Source organism: Echiichthys vipera (genome assembly GCF_963691815.1).
Source record: "Echiichthys vipera genome assembly, chromosome: 21".
NCBI lineage: Eukaryota > Metazoa > Chordata > Actinopteri > Perciformes > Trachinidae > Echiichthys > Echiichthys vipera.
In genome coordinates, this window is record NC_139846.1 from 15,402,125 (window position 1) to 15,420,908 (window position 18,784).

General features: G+C 41.7%; 1 protein-coding gene across 1 annotated transcript in view; it reads left to right on the forward strand.

Annotated features, from left to right (window-relative positions):
• The window catches only part of pola1 (polymerase (DNA directed), alpha 1), a 53,346-nt gene extending 36,191 nt beyond the window's left edge, over positions 1-17,155 (forward strand). Inside the window, exons 36-37 of the mRNA XM_083935705.1 lie at positions 6,436-6,532; positions 16,507-17,155. Coding sequence (XP_083791831.1) covers positions 6,436-6,532; positions 16,507-16,643 — 234 coding nt within the window. The 3' untranslated portion in view covers positions 16,644-17,155. The remainder of the gene's footprint in view (positions 1-6,435; positions 6,533-16,506) is intronic.
• The last annotated feature ends 1,629 nt before the right edge of the window (positions 17,156-18,784 follow it).

The following is an 18,784-nucleotide window of genomic DNA, read 5'->3' on the forward strand; positions in this document are numbered from 1 at the left end:
TCTTGCAGCCACCTTTGAACACTTTGTTAGCTTGACCACTGGATTTAAAAGAAACACTCTCCCTTTCAATTTGAGCGTGACGGTTCAATCAATTTTTTCATCCTCCTTTTCTGTGTTCCATTCTTACAATCCCTGTCTCAACCCTTGCCTTAACACCCTCGTTTTAAATTTTTATCTTGCCTGCTCCACTCCTTTCTGTAAACCCCCCCTCCTCCTCGGCTGCTTTGCTGTGTCTGGCTCTGTGGCGACAGGTTGTAAACCAGAAGGACAATTTCTGCTGTCACTGTAGCCACTTAGGCAGCCATTGCGTTGCCTGAGGGCCATGGCACTTTAAACTGCAGGCTGAATAAAGCATTTAACTCCCTGTGCTCACTCATGCACCCTTTCTCTACCCTAAAAACCTGTAGCCTCTCTTCATTTTACCTGCTCCTCAACCCCACTGTTTGACCCGTGCACTCTCTCAGAACATATTTCTTTTATGTACTTCTATGGTCTGATTATGATCGACAAAGAACTTAAACAGCAAAGTTTACAAAGTGTTAGACAATTCATTCAAATGAGTCGAACCCCGGGTTCGAGCCCGACCAGTGGCCCGGGTTCCAGTCCGACCTGTGGTCCTTTGCTGCATGTCACCCCCTTTCTGTCCCCCTTTTCCTGTCACTCTTCAGCCGTGCTATAATAAAGGCAACAGAGCCAAAAAGTTCACAAAAATAGAAAGCATTGTGCTGAGCACAGAACAAGCGTTGACATTAATCATGTTGGTAGACTGGGCAAGAATTCAGAAGGCTCTTCTTCCTGCTTTCTACCATTCTCCGCCATTGCTGCTGTGCCCGTGAAGCACTGACTTAAACTACTAATCTATATCAGATAAGCATACAAGTATACTAATCTACTTAAATATACAAGACAGGTAGAGAAAATTGTATTAATTTAACTAAAGCTGGACAATATCTTCTATCCAGATATGGATAAAGATATATATTATTATATAGCATGTTTTCTGGTAATTCGATAAATAGTGAATCTTTATAAAACATGTTAAAGCCCATTGTCATATGTTCATGCGTGAATTAAATGATTAACAAATGAAAAGTATTTCTCATTTTATTAAGAACTTTAGTGCAAAATGAACTTAACGTGCAAGTATTAGAACTTAAAGCTTCGTCCAAATGATGCAAATATTGCCGTAACGTAGTTCGGCTGCTGGTTTCTCAGCATCACGATAGAAACAATAAAGTAAAATATATACAGTAGACAATTTTACATTGTGTTTTTGGCGATATATATCGTCACATCGCCCAACCCTGAATTTAGCTTAAATTCACAAATTTGCTTTTAAGGGATTTACAATGTGTACAGCATGTAAGACCCTCTACCCTTAGAGCCTCGAGTCAGATAATAAAAACCTCCCAAAAACATTTGAAAAAGTCATTCATAAAGGAGTGGGTGACATGGATGGAAAAAAAGTATCATTTAAATGTCTTTAAATAAATGCAATAAAATGACCCATTAATTACCCATTTAATAATTAACAGCTGAACTTATCTTTAATATTTATATTGACTGCAGGCTCTGTTCATACCTTAACAGAAACCGCTGCTACTAACAGCAAGCATCTGCCCTGCTGAAGTGCCCTTTAGCAAGATATTTAAACCCTAATACATGTTGCTCTCACCCTTACATCTGACTTCTCTCGGAGCAGGGAAATTTTCCTCCCAAGGAATTGGTGTATCCTGATTCATATTCAGCTAACACTGACTTCTCAGTATTAGGTAACACTGTTATCTGAATAAAGCCAGTGCATGGAGATTAATAGCCCAGCAGCTTACATATTAAATTGCTGCCAATTATGCAAAGTACTCAAGAGGCCATTCATGGCTGTTTGAGCTGGTGGTAGATAGTGTATGCTCAAACAACTAGGGAAGATGAGCCATTCACCCGTCCCCACTGAGATGTCTTTTTCTTCTATTAAAGTGTTTTTGTTCTGTGCATTTAACTGTATCAGTCTGGCTCCATTCCCTTTATGCTTTTTATCTGCCAGCATCATCATAGATCATCAAGCTAATATCAGCACCAGCCAGAAAAACAATCTTATTTCTTTTTTGTGTATGCGACTCTCAAAACACTTGTTTGTGAGCTTTTGTAAACGAGCGTCTTGTATGTGACTCTGCGTTCCCTTTTCTCCGTTGCATCATGCTACATTTACCATCGCTGTGGGGGCTGCCTCTCCTCTCTTTTTCCTCCCACCATCCTTCCTTTTTCTCCCTCCCTCTCTGGACACAGATTCAGAGCGTGATCTGATCTCCATGTAATGGGAGAGTAATAGGCACTCTGCCTTGATTGGTTGGTAATTTGGGGGAGTTATGCACAGGTGCAATTTGTAATATTTTCAGTAAATTAAATTTCTTTCTCTTCCTCTCTCCCTTGCTCTTTATCTCTCCCACTGTCTTCTACCTCCCTTCCTCCCTCCCTCCCTCCCCTTTGCAGCGCTTAACTCAAATAGGCTATTTCTTAGTCTCACATCTCTGTTCTGACTTTCCTTTTCTTTTCCCCTTTTTAATTCAATGCTTTCTTCTCCTGGTTCTTTCTTTTCATTCCCTTTCCCTCCCCTCCCTCCTTAGCTCTCACACTCATTCTCTCTTCTCCTGGCTTGCTCTTTCTCTCCTCCTCTCACCCTCCCTTTCTGTCGTTCTCTTTTTCTCCCCTCGTTTTATTGATGTACGCTCAGGCGCCCATTAGAGCTCCCTTTTTCCCTCTAGTGGAAATTGCAGCATGTTAATTTTCACACAAATTACGGCAATAGCAGGTATCTCTATTTGATACATTATAGCGGGAGCAATCAGAGATAATTGAGTGCCTTTCAGAGGGAGACGGCTGCATTCACTGCCGGCTCAAAGCTGCCCCATTATCGCCTAATCGCTCTTTAAACACTGAATTTTGGCGAACAAAAATTCTTGTCATAATTTTGCTTAAGTGTATTTGGAAATCACAGTCCTTTGAGCGAGGATAATTGAAATCAAATCCCTTTCACTGGAGCTGACATTTCTACATTTCCCTCCAATTGAAATTAATTTCAAAAATTGAGCATGAATATCTTCAAATAGCAGGCAATTATGCCTTTCAATGGGGAGAAATTACCGGTGCTGAATCGTTGGAGGCTTGCAGGCGAGAGCACCAGTTAAATGCCTTTGTTTCCAGTCGTGTTTGCCTAGTAAAGATTTACATATATTGACTCATTATGGTGTCTTGTGAAGCTGATCAGTGTGACTACCACAACCGGCAATAACGCTCATCGCATCTAAAAAGCTCAAGAGTTTTAAAGCCTTGTGGCCTCACAGCTGAGGGAAAATGTATGTTTGTGTCTCTCTATCTCCCTCCCTTTCTCCCTCCCTGGCTTTCTGCAGCTGCAGTTGTGTGTGGGCTTGGATATCGTATCTTCAGTATTTACAACGCGTATATGCAGCTACGCTGGAGAAGAGTATGAAGAAAAGTGTGTGACGCTGAGGCCTTGTTTGTGTCACTTTTGCTGCTAGGTTTTCTTCTAAGCCTTATCCATGTGATAGCGTTTAATGGTCGTAGTTTTTCAGCTGCTTGCACACTTTCTCTCCACTATGGACACTGTTTTTGTGTCGTCTGTCCGACTACCGTTTCATTAACTACTTCACTGGTGTACTTGAGCGACAGTATAGCACGCAAAAGTTCTTTGGAGGTCAGATGTGTTCGTCTGTGTGTCCCCTAAAAGATGGAGACAGGTGTTCTTAAGACTGGGGAAGTCTTGAGTGCTCATTTCATTGTGTGAGCCATTGTAGACTGTTGCTCTGTGATTTGGATCCATTTGTGTGATTTTAGCCTCTTTTTCTTATGTCTTACTTTTTCCTTTATTATATACATCCCACCTCCATTCTCTCTTTCTTATAAAACACACATACACACATTTCCATCTTCCTTTTGGCTTAACTGTGTTTGTGTGCCAAAGGAGCAAGGGGTACGAGGTGGGGGCTGGGGGGTCCTACGCTCCCGAGAGAGAGGCAATTTCACAGCTGGTTTGCTCCTTAGGCAGTCAGGCTGAAAATGCTGCAGATTTGTGGAGCAAATTGAAATGGTGTCAGTGCAGGAACAAAGCACCAAGCTGAATGACGAGGTAGGCGTGTGTGTGTGTGTGTGTGTGTGCGTGTGTGTGTGTGTGTGTGTGTGCGTGTGTGTGAGAGAGATAGAGTGAGGTGGGGTTGAGGGGCTCTAAATTCAATAACAACCCTGTAACATTTTAGCCACACCTTTCTGACACCTGTCAGTCAATCAGTATGTAGCAACAGGCCCGCCCACAATCAGCATTACATTGTTTGTGTGTGTGTGTGTATGTGTCTTTGTGTGTATGCGCCCATGTTCTGTGTGTTTTATTTTCAAGAGGAAGAAGTGGTGTGCAGTGTTTGTGCCGTTCGAGCTTGTTCAACCTTGGCAACCGTAACCGGGGCTCCGTTATGGGATGTGCATGGTTTGGTTGTTGACTAGGCAGTGCATCAACGGTCAACAGCTGTGTGTGCTATGCGGACAACCATAGAAAGCCATTAAACACATATACACACACACACACACACACATCACATAGTTGCATTTAGTTGCATTAGATACTCTTGCCACTTGATTACGCCACAGCAGTAAAAACTGAAATTACAATTACGCACATTGCCGATTGGCAGGTATAATGGGCACACACACAAACTCACTTCGCACACACACACATATACTGACACACAGGAATTGTCAGGGGATTCTTCCTGGTGGTAATAATAAAGCACTCGGCGCACACCTGATGGCAGTGTGGGGTCGGGGCTTAGCGTGCCCTCTCCAGCGTAGCAGGGAAATGACGAGCCAATAACTGCAATTAAACATGCAGTATAATGGCTAATCAAATTGACAGTCTCGGCTGTTCGCATGCCTCTCTCACAATGGCTTATCACAACAAACTATTATGAGGGAGGGTTTTTCAGGCCTGATCCCTTCTTTTCTTTTTCTCTCTCTTCCTCGCTCTCTCTGATTCTCTCTATCTCTCTATCGATACTCACGTCTTTCTATATTTTTACCCTTTCTCTTTTCCCACCTCTTTTTCCCTCCCACATCTGTCTTACCCTCTCTCTCCTCTGTCTCTCTCTCTCTCTCTCTCTCTCTCTCTCTCTAGCAGGCTGTCGTGTGGCTCCAGTTAATTGCAGTGGAGATTAACAAAGCAAGCAAATTTGTTTTCTTTCTTTACTGTGTCACACAAAGGGATAGTCGTATGAGCCGGGTCTGCACTCGTAGAGTCACGTTCAGTTTACCTGTTTCTTAAACTGGTAAACGGTGTTTATTAATCCATTGCCCTGTCAGGACCTCCACTCTCTACTCTCATTAAACTAAAATCATGTGGATTTAACTGCATCCAACAAGTGGTGACATACTGTACGTGTTTCTGTTAAATGAGATCGAAGAGATTCTAAGAAGAGAGTGATGCTGCAGTCACACCATGTCAGCGGAATTGGAAGAGCGGGTAAAGCTGACTATTATTACTCCACATGGGGAGTGTTCATGCATTTAGGGATGAAATTTATGATTATTTTCATTATTGAATAATCTGCATTTCAGGTGGTCCAATATTCAATTAACCGACTCATCATTTTAGCTTTAACACAAATTATTACAATAGTTTACCTACCATTGTTAGTTTTGTAGTCGCATAGATAAATGGAATTTTGGCTTCAATAAACTATTGTCTGTGTGTTACATATTGTGTTGACTTTTAAGTGTTTATACTAGGGGCGATCTGATACTTATATATACCTACATGTTGATTAAATGTGTAGACCCTAAAGCCCTAGATAGAGCGCAGACGTCTTACTCTGTACAGTGGTGTGACAAAGTGATGCTTCTTTAACAGTCTTTGGCGGAGTACAGAATCTGGCTGCATACAGCATGCACACAACAACAGCCGAGTTTAATTTTGGCCTGCCATCAAGTAACTCATGGAATTAACGTTAATGAGTTAGAGCTGATTTCGCCTGCTGCCAATGTTTGTCGTTCTAACCACTGAAAGCACCAGCCACCATCTGCTAAAAAGGAGAAACTAGCGGAAAACTAGCTTTTTTTACTCTGAACTTTATTTATGAGCAAGAGAGAGGAGAAATAACGTTTTCCTATTTCATTTTGTCACTGCCTGCCATGGTGGCGTTTGCAGGCGCTGTTATTACAGGGACACACCAATTTTGTATGCCGGATCAGAATTGACGCCAATACTGACCTTTTTAATTAGATTGGGTATCAGCTATTAAATACACTTTATCTATTATTATTACACATTATAATTCAATATTTTCTAATATTCATCAGATTGTGCGACAGTGTTTTTTCCTGACTTTGTCGACGAAGCACTGTTTTAATCCTTGTCTGTATGTGTTTCCTCTACAGTACTCTGAGAAGGCCCTTTACAACCAGCTCTGCTTCTACAGGCTCATCTTTGACTGGGACCATGCATTTGCCAAAGTACTACAGGCTGATGAAAGAAGTAAGACAAAGCGCACACATACTGTACATGTTGCTTGTTGCTGTACTTAACCTTGGGTCTTGTTCCTAACTTTCAAAAGTCCTTCTTCAAGGATTCAGTTCAAAGTTTTATTCTGTCCTAGTTGTAGAAAAAGTAGCCTGCTTTTTAAAAATTCTATCATATTTTATTCATTTTTTTTATTATAATTTTGCTGTACCGCCTTTGGAACTGAAATCAAGTTACTAGAACGACTTATTGAAACTTGAATTTTGATGTTCTATCAATGCTTCCTCACAAATACGCATACAACATACCATTAGCAATCAATGGCTCAACGTAAACCTTTTAGCCAGGCTACACTTATAGTATTCACCAATGATGTGAGACACACATACACACGAGGAGCGGAGTATGGGCATTGGATATGGGGAGGGGGAGTTAAGGACATTCAGCTCCTCGAGTCGACAGCCCTAATTTAGGAGACGGATTCAATCACACACACATACAGAATGCAAAATGCTCCAATCACTGGAAGAAAGAAGGAAAGAGCCCTCGATCGCTCTCCCTCTACCCTTACTCTCACTGTCCATCTCTACTGCTTTCTCTCCTTTGCTCTCTCTCTCCTTTTTCTCTCTCTCTCCCTCTCTTGGACAGGCACTCGTTTGGCTGTGTTGATTGAAAACAGGTTTTAGATTTGGGGAAATGATAGGGGGAGTAATGTGCGCGCTGACGAAAGGATAGCCCTTCTCTTATAATGGGACATGGAGCGTATATTTCCCCCCTTGGACTCAAATAGACGCTACTCCAGCGCTCTGGGCGAGCTCAGTAGGCGTCAGCCACAAGGCCTCTTTACCCATAGTTCTCCCTGATTGATGTCACTTGATTAGAAAGGGCCGCTGGGCCAAGTGATTTATTTATTTGATTAAATATTTATGTATGTATGTTATTTATGTATGTATGCCTGAATTCGGCGAGTGTGTGTGCCAGTCAGGACCTGAGTGAGACAGCAAAAGGGTGAGACAGCAGAGGTAAATATAACATGTAATCAACAGATGACCACTCAGACTATGGCGGGAGCTGGAATGGAGGAGGGGGAAGGGGGGAAGGAGTACTAACATGATTATAGCCTGCATTTTTACTTTCTTTTATTTCTGTCTTTGCCATGATTCAAGAAATCATCGGCAATCAATTCTTTGGCCTCCACATTTCTTTATTTTCCCATGCTTTGCAGTGTTTTTGATCTGCGCCTTGCTTTCTCTGCTGAGTTTCAGTCTTATTTTGTACAAAATTCAATGCAATACCTTCTTTACCTTGTTGGAAATATGTGCTCACATTTTTACTGTACATATATTCCTAAAACCATCAGTAGTAACGACTTCGTGACCTGTAATGACAAAATTATAACTATTAGAGACAAAATCAACTCGCTTGGCACCAATCCAATCTTCAAACCTTGGAACCTCAGAAACAACTGTACGACCTGATATATTCTACAGTTGACCTTAACAGATTAAGCTCTACTGTTTCTGCATCAAAGCCTTTTACTTGTCTCCTAGACTCTATTCCAACTAGGTTACTTAAAGAAGTGTTACCTTTAGTTAGCACTCCTGTATTAGATATGATTAATATGTCTTTATCAGCAAGTTATGTACCACAGTCTTTTAATGTAGCTTGAATTGAACCTCTTCTTAAAAAGCCCAGTCTTGGTCCTGAGGTACTAGCCAATTATAGACTTATATCTGATGATGCTAGTGTTAACCAGGGGTCTGAATGCTTTTAAAATAACAGAAATAAGCTCTCAGAGGAAATCTGTTGTGTTGTAGTGAGATCAGGCCGTCAGTGATTTAACTTCCGTAGCTGTACAGGTGCTGCCATGTCTCCGGTAGATCAGACCGGGATACGCTTCAATCTTCACTGACGGCTTTCTTCTTCTTCTTCTGGATTTCCGGCAGACTGGATGCCTAAAGGCACGTCGCTGCCACCCACAGTTCATAGTTATATCCATTATATTATATCCATAGGAACAGTCTGGTTTACCCCAAGGACTGTAACAATAGCGGCTTTGGTGATGTCACTTGAAAAGTTCAAATTTTTCAACTTCAAGCGTCACACGCGATGAGGCATCGCATTATCGCTCAGAACGCGTCGCCCGACACGACATCGTGTGTCAACGCATCATTTACATTGATTTTGAATGGCAGCTCGACGCTTTCATCGCCTCCATCGCTTTTGGTGTGGATGCACGGTAAGTGCTGCCTTTGACACTATTGTCCATCGCATCCTGCTACAGAGACTGGAGCATCTAATTGGCTTTGAATGAACCGCATTAAGCTGGTTTAAGTCCTATTTATCAGTTTGTACATGTTACAACAAATCCTCCATACACACTACAGTCAGTCACGGACACCCACAGGGTTCTGTCCTTGAACCGATTCTATTCCCCAGTATATGCTTCCCTTAGGAAATATTATAAGGAATCCCTCCATACATTTTCATTGTTATGCTGATGATACACAATTATATTTGTCAATCAAACCAGAAGAAACCTATCAGCTAGATAAACTTCAAATGTGCATTAAGGAAATAAAAAGCTAGATGACCTGCAATTTTCTGATGTTAAACTGAAGTTATTTTACTTGGCCCTGAAGGCCTCCGAACCGACTCTCAAGTATTATTCGGGAGGCAGACACTGTCCCCATATTTAAGAGTAAACTCAACTAAAACTTTCCTCTTTGATAAAGCTTACAGCTAGGGCTTACGAGCCCTTAGCTATGTTGTTATTTGTAAGCTGATTCTGTCAAGACAGATGGCCGTCCTCCATAGAGCTGACGTTCCTGCCTGTTATGGGGAAGGTTTTCGTTGTCACCGTACTCTATGGAGGAATTGTTGGGTCTATGTAAATCTTAAATAAGTCATAGTGTGGTCTATACCTACTCTGTAAAGTGTCCTGAGATATCTTTTGTTATGATTTGGCACTATAAATAAAATTTAATTGAATTGCATATAGAGGCAACAGTGTTCAGAACACTTAACATGGTTGTGGAGCAGTTTAGTGTCTTGTCTCTTGTCTTGGCTGCAAGTATTTTGTGGTGCATTGACTTCAGATCAGTGCCTTTCACCAGGAATCAGACCTTTTACACATTCTGTCATGCAGACAGCGCTGTAGACCAGTGGTTCCCAACATTGTTCGGCTTGAGACCCTTCAAAATAGAGTAAAGTTTATTTGTGACATGTTGTTACAGGTTGGAAATTTGAAGAATGAAACCGTGGGCACACTGTCACACTTTTTGCAGTATAGACATGCTATTAATGTTTTGTTTGTAGGAAAAGTGTGTGGATGGACTGTAAAGGATCTAGGATTACAGGACAGAAGGTTCTGGAAGGATTTGATCACACATGAGCGGTGGGTTTTAATCACCACACCACCTCCAAACACCATGTTTACCTGTTACTGTCAGTCGACAGGAAACTACTTATCTCTGCTTCCTGCGCTGCCAGTCCATCAAATCATCATCCTCTTGTTTGAGGGTTTGGTTTCCTAAACGCACAAAAAACACATCCCCCTAAAAATCAGTTTAAAAGACAAAATACTGAAACAGCAAATACTCAACACCATCCAGCACTCAACCTAAGTCAACATGCACCAGTTTCCACTGACTTGATATCGAACTGACGACCACAAAAATGTGTAGTGGCATCAGACTGTTGTGAGTTGCATTTAAGTGTTTTTAGTAACTAGTAAATCAATCTTTATACACGATGTAGCACACTTAAAGGTACGTTACAGTAAGAGGTTGTGTGCGTATGGCAGATCTGTTTTTATCAGCAAGTATGGCTCACTTTGTTGTCTGTAAAGGTTTACAATGTGTGACTATGTATCAGTTAAACGTGTCTAGGGTTGTGGGGATTAACAGATATTGGCATAGCCGCGGTTTCCTGCATTGTTTCCCTGTGAAAACGAATCTAGCAAGTGACGCTGTGTGTGCGTGCGATGAAATCTCCTCTCGCAAGTTGAGTAACGTATGCTCGCCGGGTTTGTTTTGTGTGCAAAAGAGTAGTGCCTCTCACCCGAGGGGTTAAGAAGAAGAGCTGTGAAATATGTCAGACGGAACTGACATTCTAGCCATATATATCTGCAAAAACAAATTTCTTAACTTGGCAGCGTGTGCACATTTTTGATATCTCCAAAATGACCAAGGAGTTGTTGCAGAAAATGGAAGATGTGCAATTTGCAAAGAATACCGTCAAAAAAGTAGGGGAAGGGAATCTTTGGGTGCCTCACGATTCGATTCCCACTCTTGTTGTCACGATTCGATTCAAAATCAATTTTTGAATTAGTACATGCTTCAGGATCTACTTCAGTCCTAAATATGGAATGGAAACATTAGGTTATATTTTATTTTTTGAAATAGGAATTAACTTATAGCTATAATGTCAACACACAAAGGCCAATCTATGAACCAAATCTAATTGAGTCATGCCAAACTTCCACAATTTTCGTAAAAATTTCGATATACTTCAAAAATAAAAGTGCTAATTACATAGATAAACTTATACACGTAGGCTGTAGCTGCCTGATTTCTCAGAAACCATTTTCAAAATAAAATTGTACAAAAGTAATACTGCAAAACTGGTATTTTGCCTGTTTGTAGTTTTTTGTATAATATTATAAAATTTATTTTGAAAGACCTTTTATCCTGAAATTCCACAGTGAAAACTTCTGTGAATATAATGCATTTCATCTTATTTCCATATGTATTTGGTATATGGGCTAGGATGTCTAATACTGGATGTTGACACAACAAAAATATTTTGCAGTGCAATTTGAAGTTGAAATTTGAACAGTTTGAGTTGTTTTTCATATGGTGTGCTTTTGTGAAGTCAATACTTCATCTCCTCTCTGCAGGTAAGAGTTTTATTCTGCAGAGTGAGACAGAAAGACAGTAAAGGGTTTACCTTCACGTCAGCTTCTCTGGGCCGTTTTAATGCATTTACCATAAATGTCAGAATACGGGTGCACTACAAATATTGGACTGGCTGGTTTGACTATGGAGAAACAAATGACTGCTCTCTTGACCGCAGCAGGCGTTTGAAGTGTTGCCAAAGTACTTGACTTTCATTTTGCAAACCTTGCATATTGAATAAGTCATGTCCAGCTTCTCCTTCACTGGAGGTTGTCAAATCCAAAGTGCTCCCAAACACTTGCCTTCAATGCCGGGCGACCTGGCAGTGACTGAGTAGCTGGTAGCTTCCTGCAACAGTGTCTATGGAAGCCGTGAAGTGCGCACTGTTACTGTTAACTTCCTGAATCTGTGTCGAAAAATAAATTTCCTGATTTAATCATCTTGAAACTGATATTTTTATCGTGATATGAAAATCACTTGTCTGACCAACCAGTGTCCCCACCAAATGATTAATATCCAACATACACTCACACCACTGCTTTCCTCAAATGTAGGTGCATGTACACACACTCATGCTGCTATAAAATATAGGTTTATGGTGTTATCCCTCAGTCCTGGGGAAGTAATAACCCATATTACTGCATTAAGCAACCAGGGGCCACACTGCTTAGATTGCAGGGAGGAGACATACAATCCTATATAACCTACTCTAGTCTGTTGTGTCGGGAAATGTTTCCATATATACCTTTAGTAATACATGAGCACTGTTTGTGTATGGACACCATATCACCTTTATATTGTTGCCTTAGTGCTTTGTAGAATGTAAATCTGCTACCAGACGAGCTGGTTAGACTTTATGCTGGTAACTTGATTGAAACTAACTCGATCATCAGCCTTGGTAGCCTCGACTGTTGATACAGGAATTCAAAACACATGAATGAGACACAATTCCCAATCTGTGACATACTGCTTCATCATGATGGACACAAAAGGTGTAGTATTACCATCAGTTAATCCTGCATATACCATCCTGGTGTATCACAAAATGGACCATCGCCAGCCTCATCCCTTAATGTTTGCTTTGCTGCCGTTTACTTAACTCTGAGAGATATTAGCTTAAAGATAAGTGTGTCATGATATACAGTGCAGTGCCTGTACAGCCATATTGTGTATATGTTTACACGTGTGCTGAACATGCACAATAAAGCAAATTAAATGAAATAGCTTCACATAAAAGAGGTCTGAGTCAACTCTAAATGTAATTTGATCAGCTTGAATGTGTGTATGCGCGCATTTGTGTTTGTGCGCTCCAGTGTGTGTCTGTGTGCACATTTTCAAGCCTGTCTTATCTACATGTATATTGCATTTTTGTGCCTGATTGCTGCAACTGAGTAAAACATGGAGGTAATTTCATCCGCTGCAGGAGATCTCTAATAGATTACACACACACACACACACACAGAGGCACACACACTATGAAAAAAACATGCTGTCCGTTCCTTAGCTGGGAACATCCCGTATCAATGACTTTCAAATCATTTCCTGTCACTATTCTTCTCTCTGTCTCCCTTTCTCTCCCTTTCTATCCTCCTCCCCGTGTATCTGTTGCCTTTCTATTCCCTCCATCACCCCTCCCCTCCAGGTCTCAATCTTGAGTGTGGGCAGTATGATTGCGTGTGTGAGCAATAATGTAATTTTGCCGCATTGATAAAATATAAATTGTCCTTGAGCTGCGCTTTTCTAATGATCCATTTACCGACAGCTTCCCTGCCACCTCTCAGCACTCTGCATTTGCTCCTCTTCTACCCTCCCACTCCTCTTCCTCTTGCTCACTCTTCTCCTCTCCCCCCTCCCTCTCTCTTTCTCTCCCCTCCCTTTCTCCGGCGATACAAAGCGGGGTGGCAAAATCCACGGGTGCGATTGTCAAATCAATTATTCATTCTGTGCAATTACACTCACACAAAGAAGTTTCCCTGTGCTCCGAGTGGTGATTAAATTAACTGCTATTCCAGCTGCCCGTCGCCACCAGCCTAATAGAATATTCATGGAGGCGGCCGACGGAATGGCCGATCTCCATTAACTTCATCATGCTCACTTAATTACAGGCTTGTTATTGTATTTACACCTAGTTAGAGCGTGCAGAGCCCCGATCTACTTGTGCCCAGCACCGCCAGAGTATGCGCAAGTGTGTGACAACACCTAGTTAGAGCAAAGATAACCCCTGATACACTCACTGTGCGTGTGTCATAGTCCACATTTTTGCGTGTGTGTGTCTGCGATGATGTCTAATGTAATCAATTAGGCAAAGTTTTGAGGATCTTAAGCTGCGTTTGTGTCTACAGTATGCTTTCTATCCATCTTTCATTCCAGTCTTCATCTTTCCCTCATGTTATTTCGCTCCTTTTTCTTTCACATCTCGGCCTTCCCAGCAGCGCCGCCGTCTTCCCTCTCTTCTGCCGCCTCACACTCGCTCTTTAAGAGAGGCTATTTATTTGAACTACACTCCCCACTGTGCTCCGACTTGCAGCAAGGTCTCTCCCTCTTTCTTTTCCTCTCTGTGACTCTTAAATCATTCTTTTATCTGTTCGCCACACAGTGATTGAGGTGGAAAAGAGAAAGGAGTGAGGAAGGGGAACGAGGAGAGGAGGGGGAGAGAATTATTTTCTCCTACCTTTCAGAAATGATGACATGATTGCTTTCGCTTGATCATGCATCATCACCACCCCCCCACCCCATTCCCCAGATAAATAGACTAGTTTGTCTCTCCCTGCCTCTCGCCGTTTCTCCCTCCATTCCTGTCCTTGCTTATCTAGTAATAGTTGCTGCCAGCGTTTAAGTCAACCACACCATCGTGTGTGTGTGTGTGTGTGTGTGTGTGTGTGTGTGTGTGTGTGTGTGTGTGTGTGTGTGTGTGTGTGTGTGTGTGTGTGTGTGTGTGTGTGTGTGTGTGTGTGTGTGTGTGTGTGTGTGTGTGTGTGTGTGTGTGTGTGTGTGTGTGTGTGTGTGTGTGTGTCTGTGTGTGTCTGTGTGTCTGTGTGTGTCTGTGTGTGTCTGTGTGTGTCTCATGGGTGTTTTTTAGTCACCATGACTGTGAGTTAGTGCGCTTTTTAAGTGTTTAACTACCATCAGTCGTCTGTGTACATGTTCTTTTAGTGTGTATGTGTGTGTCTGCCTCACCGTTGATCTTTGTGTATCTAACCTTTGTTCCCTTGGGCAGTCCGTTGGCTGGTATTTATCCAGCAGCCACTAATGCAGCAGGCAGGAAGGACGAGACAGGAGATAGGGCTGTGGAGATGGCGAGGACATGACGACCAGCCATATGGAGTGTGTGTGTGTGTGTGTGTGCATGCGTTCTAGATAAAAGTGTTTTTAAAAGTTTCAATTTGTTTGCTTGTTGTAAAACACTTTAAGAACTAACATGTCTGTTCCATTACTCTGTCAATGATCAATGTTCAGGATTTGGAGTAGAACTTGTTGATTAATTGATCAGTTGATGGACAACAATTTTGTCAAGTGATTAAACCAATTGTCCATTAAACGAATTGACTTAAACAGGTAGTCATTTATCAAGCAAAAACCTAAACGTGCATTAGTTCCTCTTGCTTTTCTTTTATATAGTTGTAAGTTGAATATCTTTGGCCTTTGTGCGGTGTCAGACAATTTAAAGACATCAAATAGGGATGCAGCTGCAACTAATAGTTATTTTCATTATCAATTAATGTACCTAGTATTTTCTCAATTAATCGATTGTTTTTTTGCTCTATAAAGTTTCATACAATAGTGCAAAATGCCCCTCGCACTTCCCAGAGACCAAGGTATTGTCTTCAAATTGTTTTTGTGTGCCTGACGGTCCATAAGCCAAAAATCTTCACTGCGAGCCAAATAGAAGACCAAAAAACTGCACATTTGAGAAGCAACAACCTTTGTCATGTTTGCTTCCAAAATTCTTGATCATTGCATAGTTGCTAATTAGTGCCCTGTTGATTGACTAATCGATTAATCAGCCAATTGTTTCAGCTCTAGTTGCAGCCCTAATTGGACTACTATGGTACTTTTTATACTTTGTGGTAGCTGTTAATTTCACACATTGGTTTACAAAAACAACAGCTTTTTTGGCAGTTTTTAAGTCCTACGTTTTTGCACTTAAGAAAATCGTATAGGGACTGTGGAACTTTAGTTTCCATGATTTAGTTAATCCCTCTGATTGGTGGGATTTCCCTGGGCTATGGCTACATATATATTGTACTCCTCCTGTTTGCCTGTACTATTTATACCAGATGAAGACCCAAGGAGTGAGGACCAACATTTTTATATTAAAATGAATAAGTAGAAAGACCTAATTCATCCCCAATATAATAGAATCTAGATGAATGCTGAGGAATGACATCAGTCGCAGACAAAACTAAACTTTCTCCCATTTCCACTTTGCTGCTTCTTCACCAGTGACCTCTCCAACACTATTGTTCCTGATGCAGCTTGCTAGACTCTTTGCTGTGATAGTGTGCTATTACTTGGTTTCATGATGCTTCATCTACACTTGACACTCAGTATAATATTGTAAAGATTTGGTTTTGGTGGCCACCCTGACTGCGATACCAGCTCTCAGTCTTCTCTCTGGCCTTATCACAGCCCACCTGAAGGGATAACAGGGACAAGATATTGACTTCATGCTCACATTAGGCATTTCTATCGATCTTATGATCCTGTGTGCGTGTGCGTGTGTGCGCACACGCTGACATCGACCCATCCGTCCAATTCTGCAATGCCCCTCCCGGCCCTCAAAGTGATAGCATCACTGGCAGAAAGCCTTGGATCTGTAAGCTCTCCAGTTGAGGGTGAAATGCTCCTTAGTGTTTATTAGTGACAGGACAAAGCCGGCGTGCACGCTCCACCTTTTCTAGTAGGACTCCGCAGAACCTGATCGTAGGGATGGAGGGGGTGCGAGTCATCCTGGAGTGACTCATTCACTGTTTTGAAATGCACACGTCCCAGTAGGCTGTAGTAATGACTTTGATGCAGTTGAAGTGAATAATCTTCCATTGAGCTCTGGCAGTGATAACTCTTCTTGTTCTTTCCTACCTTCACCTTCAGTTCGTGCAAAGCTGTGGACCAGAGAAAGAGACGTCTATCGGAGGCTGAAGGAAGTGCCGGACAAAGCCTTGGCCACCAGTAGCTACTCGGAGATTAACCTGGCTAAACTCTTCCAGGCCTTCTCCTCCCTCAAGTAAAACAGCACACTTACACATCTGTAAAGACGACCTGCGCGGGAGCTCCAACATCTGACTCAAAACGGGACATTTGAACATTCAACTCCATCTGTTTTCGGTTTCTGGACACAGCAGGGTTGGTGGTTTTTAGGCTTTGACCTCCTGACCCCCATATCATCTTCCCTGAACCTAATGGGCTTGTTATATAACTTAAAAACCCAATCACACGTCTCCCCCTCTCCAGTTTCTTCACAAAGACACTCATGACCCTATCATCCTGACTCTGTATGGTAAAGGGGGAGTAGCAATCATACCTAGATGACAGTCTATTGTATGTGTCTGGAGGCTAGTTGTGCCCAGATGTGTGTGTGTAAAAAAAAAAAAACGACTTATCCTCAGAGCAGCCAGTATACTCCAAAAGCTGCTAATTAGCCAATGATAGTGACCCCGGGCCACTGAGACCACTGGATGCCTGCAGCAATTGGACACTTGTTCTGATTACCACCATTCATTCCGTGCGTGTGTGTGCGTGTGTGTGCGTGTGTGTGCGTGTGTGTGCGTGCGTGCGTGTGCGTGCGTGCGTGTGTGTGTGTGTCAGATCAGAGGGTGAAAGAAAGGAGTGAGGAGGATGCAGGGAGTGACTGGGTGAAGGAGGCCACACGCGCTGCTCCCTCGCTCTTTTGTCTCCGTATCGAACAGCTGATCTCATTCTCCTCCACTGCCTCTGTTTAACTGAAGCCATTTCATCCCTTTCACTCTTCTTTTTTTTTCCTTCTGCCCTCCCTCCTCTGTGCAGATTGTGTTTTAATGCCTGTAATTTTCTATGTATCCGACTTGTATTGCTCAGGTGGGTGTATGTAATGATTCTTTTTGTTGTTGTTCTTGTAATGACCAGAATATTTCGTGTTGGGTATTTTGATATTGACGAGAACCTTTTTTTGATACTGAAACCTCAATAAAAAAGCTAAATGGATAAAATGTTAATCTTGTGTCATTGCAATGTGGGGGGTGACAGTAATGGGTGGATGGATGGATATCATGTGGTGGCTTCATTTTTCCTGTTCCTTCCTGAACAAACAAGGGCCATGAAAGTGAAGCTTATTTAAAAACCAAAATGGAATAAAAATGAAACAATCTCACAGTTTTATAGTGTTTGGTCATCTGGTTACGTAAATCCAACATTCCTTCACTTTATTTGACACCATAGGGTAAGTCAGGTGATGTTCAATATGTCTCAATATCAAATCTTACAAAGAAATACCTGTGGATACAGTCTAGTGTATTCCTCTGTGCCATAGGCCTCCATTATTGTCCCTTATTGATGAAAAACAAACCAATGGGACACACAGTTGCACCTGAGTTGATCCCACATACACTGTCTTGTCATAGTACACCAAATGTGTATTATTCTGCAGCCGTAAGTAGCCCCTACTAAATGTTCCTGTTCCTGTTTGCTAAAATCTACAGCTGCTTAAGGACAATACTTGGCCTTTTAAAAAGATCAAACCATACGTACATGTTTCATTTTCAGAACACACAAATGAGCTTTGCTGCTGGCTGAGAAGTCGTATGCAAGTATTGCTCGGCGGACAAAAAACTTAACTTGGGATTTGTTGACAACAATGACAACGATTTCAAGAAAACGGGCTGTTGTTTTCCACGAGCTTTCAGTTTTTTCTGAATAGGAGTGAATAGATCAAAACCTCTATTATGGTATTTTTCATTTTCTGTCACGTAGTTATGATAAAGTACATTTTGATAAATAAAATAGCTTAGGAATGTGCTGGTGGCTAATCCAGTGATTTATACCTTTCAAATCAAGGCTGCTCCGTACACTGCTGTTAATAATACATTATTTAGTCATATGGCCTCTGCTGTAGTTAACATGCCTTCTGTAACTGGCTCCATGACGTAGTACACCATTCTTGTCCAAAAATTCTCCTTTGTTATAATACAGTGAGGGGATTTTTTTTTTTTTTATTCCATCCTGCCGTGTGCATTTCCATAAACACTGCACGCCTCACAAATCACTTCAAACCACTGTGACTTGTGAAGGCAACCTTAAGTGGGCTGAACACTTAAACCATGATTCACTATGCAATGGATAGAACATGCTGTGTGTGAGAGAAAGTGTCTCGGTGCATTTACAGCCTATTGCTCAT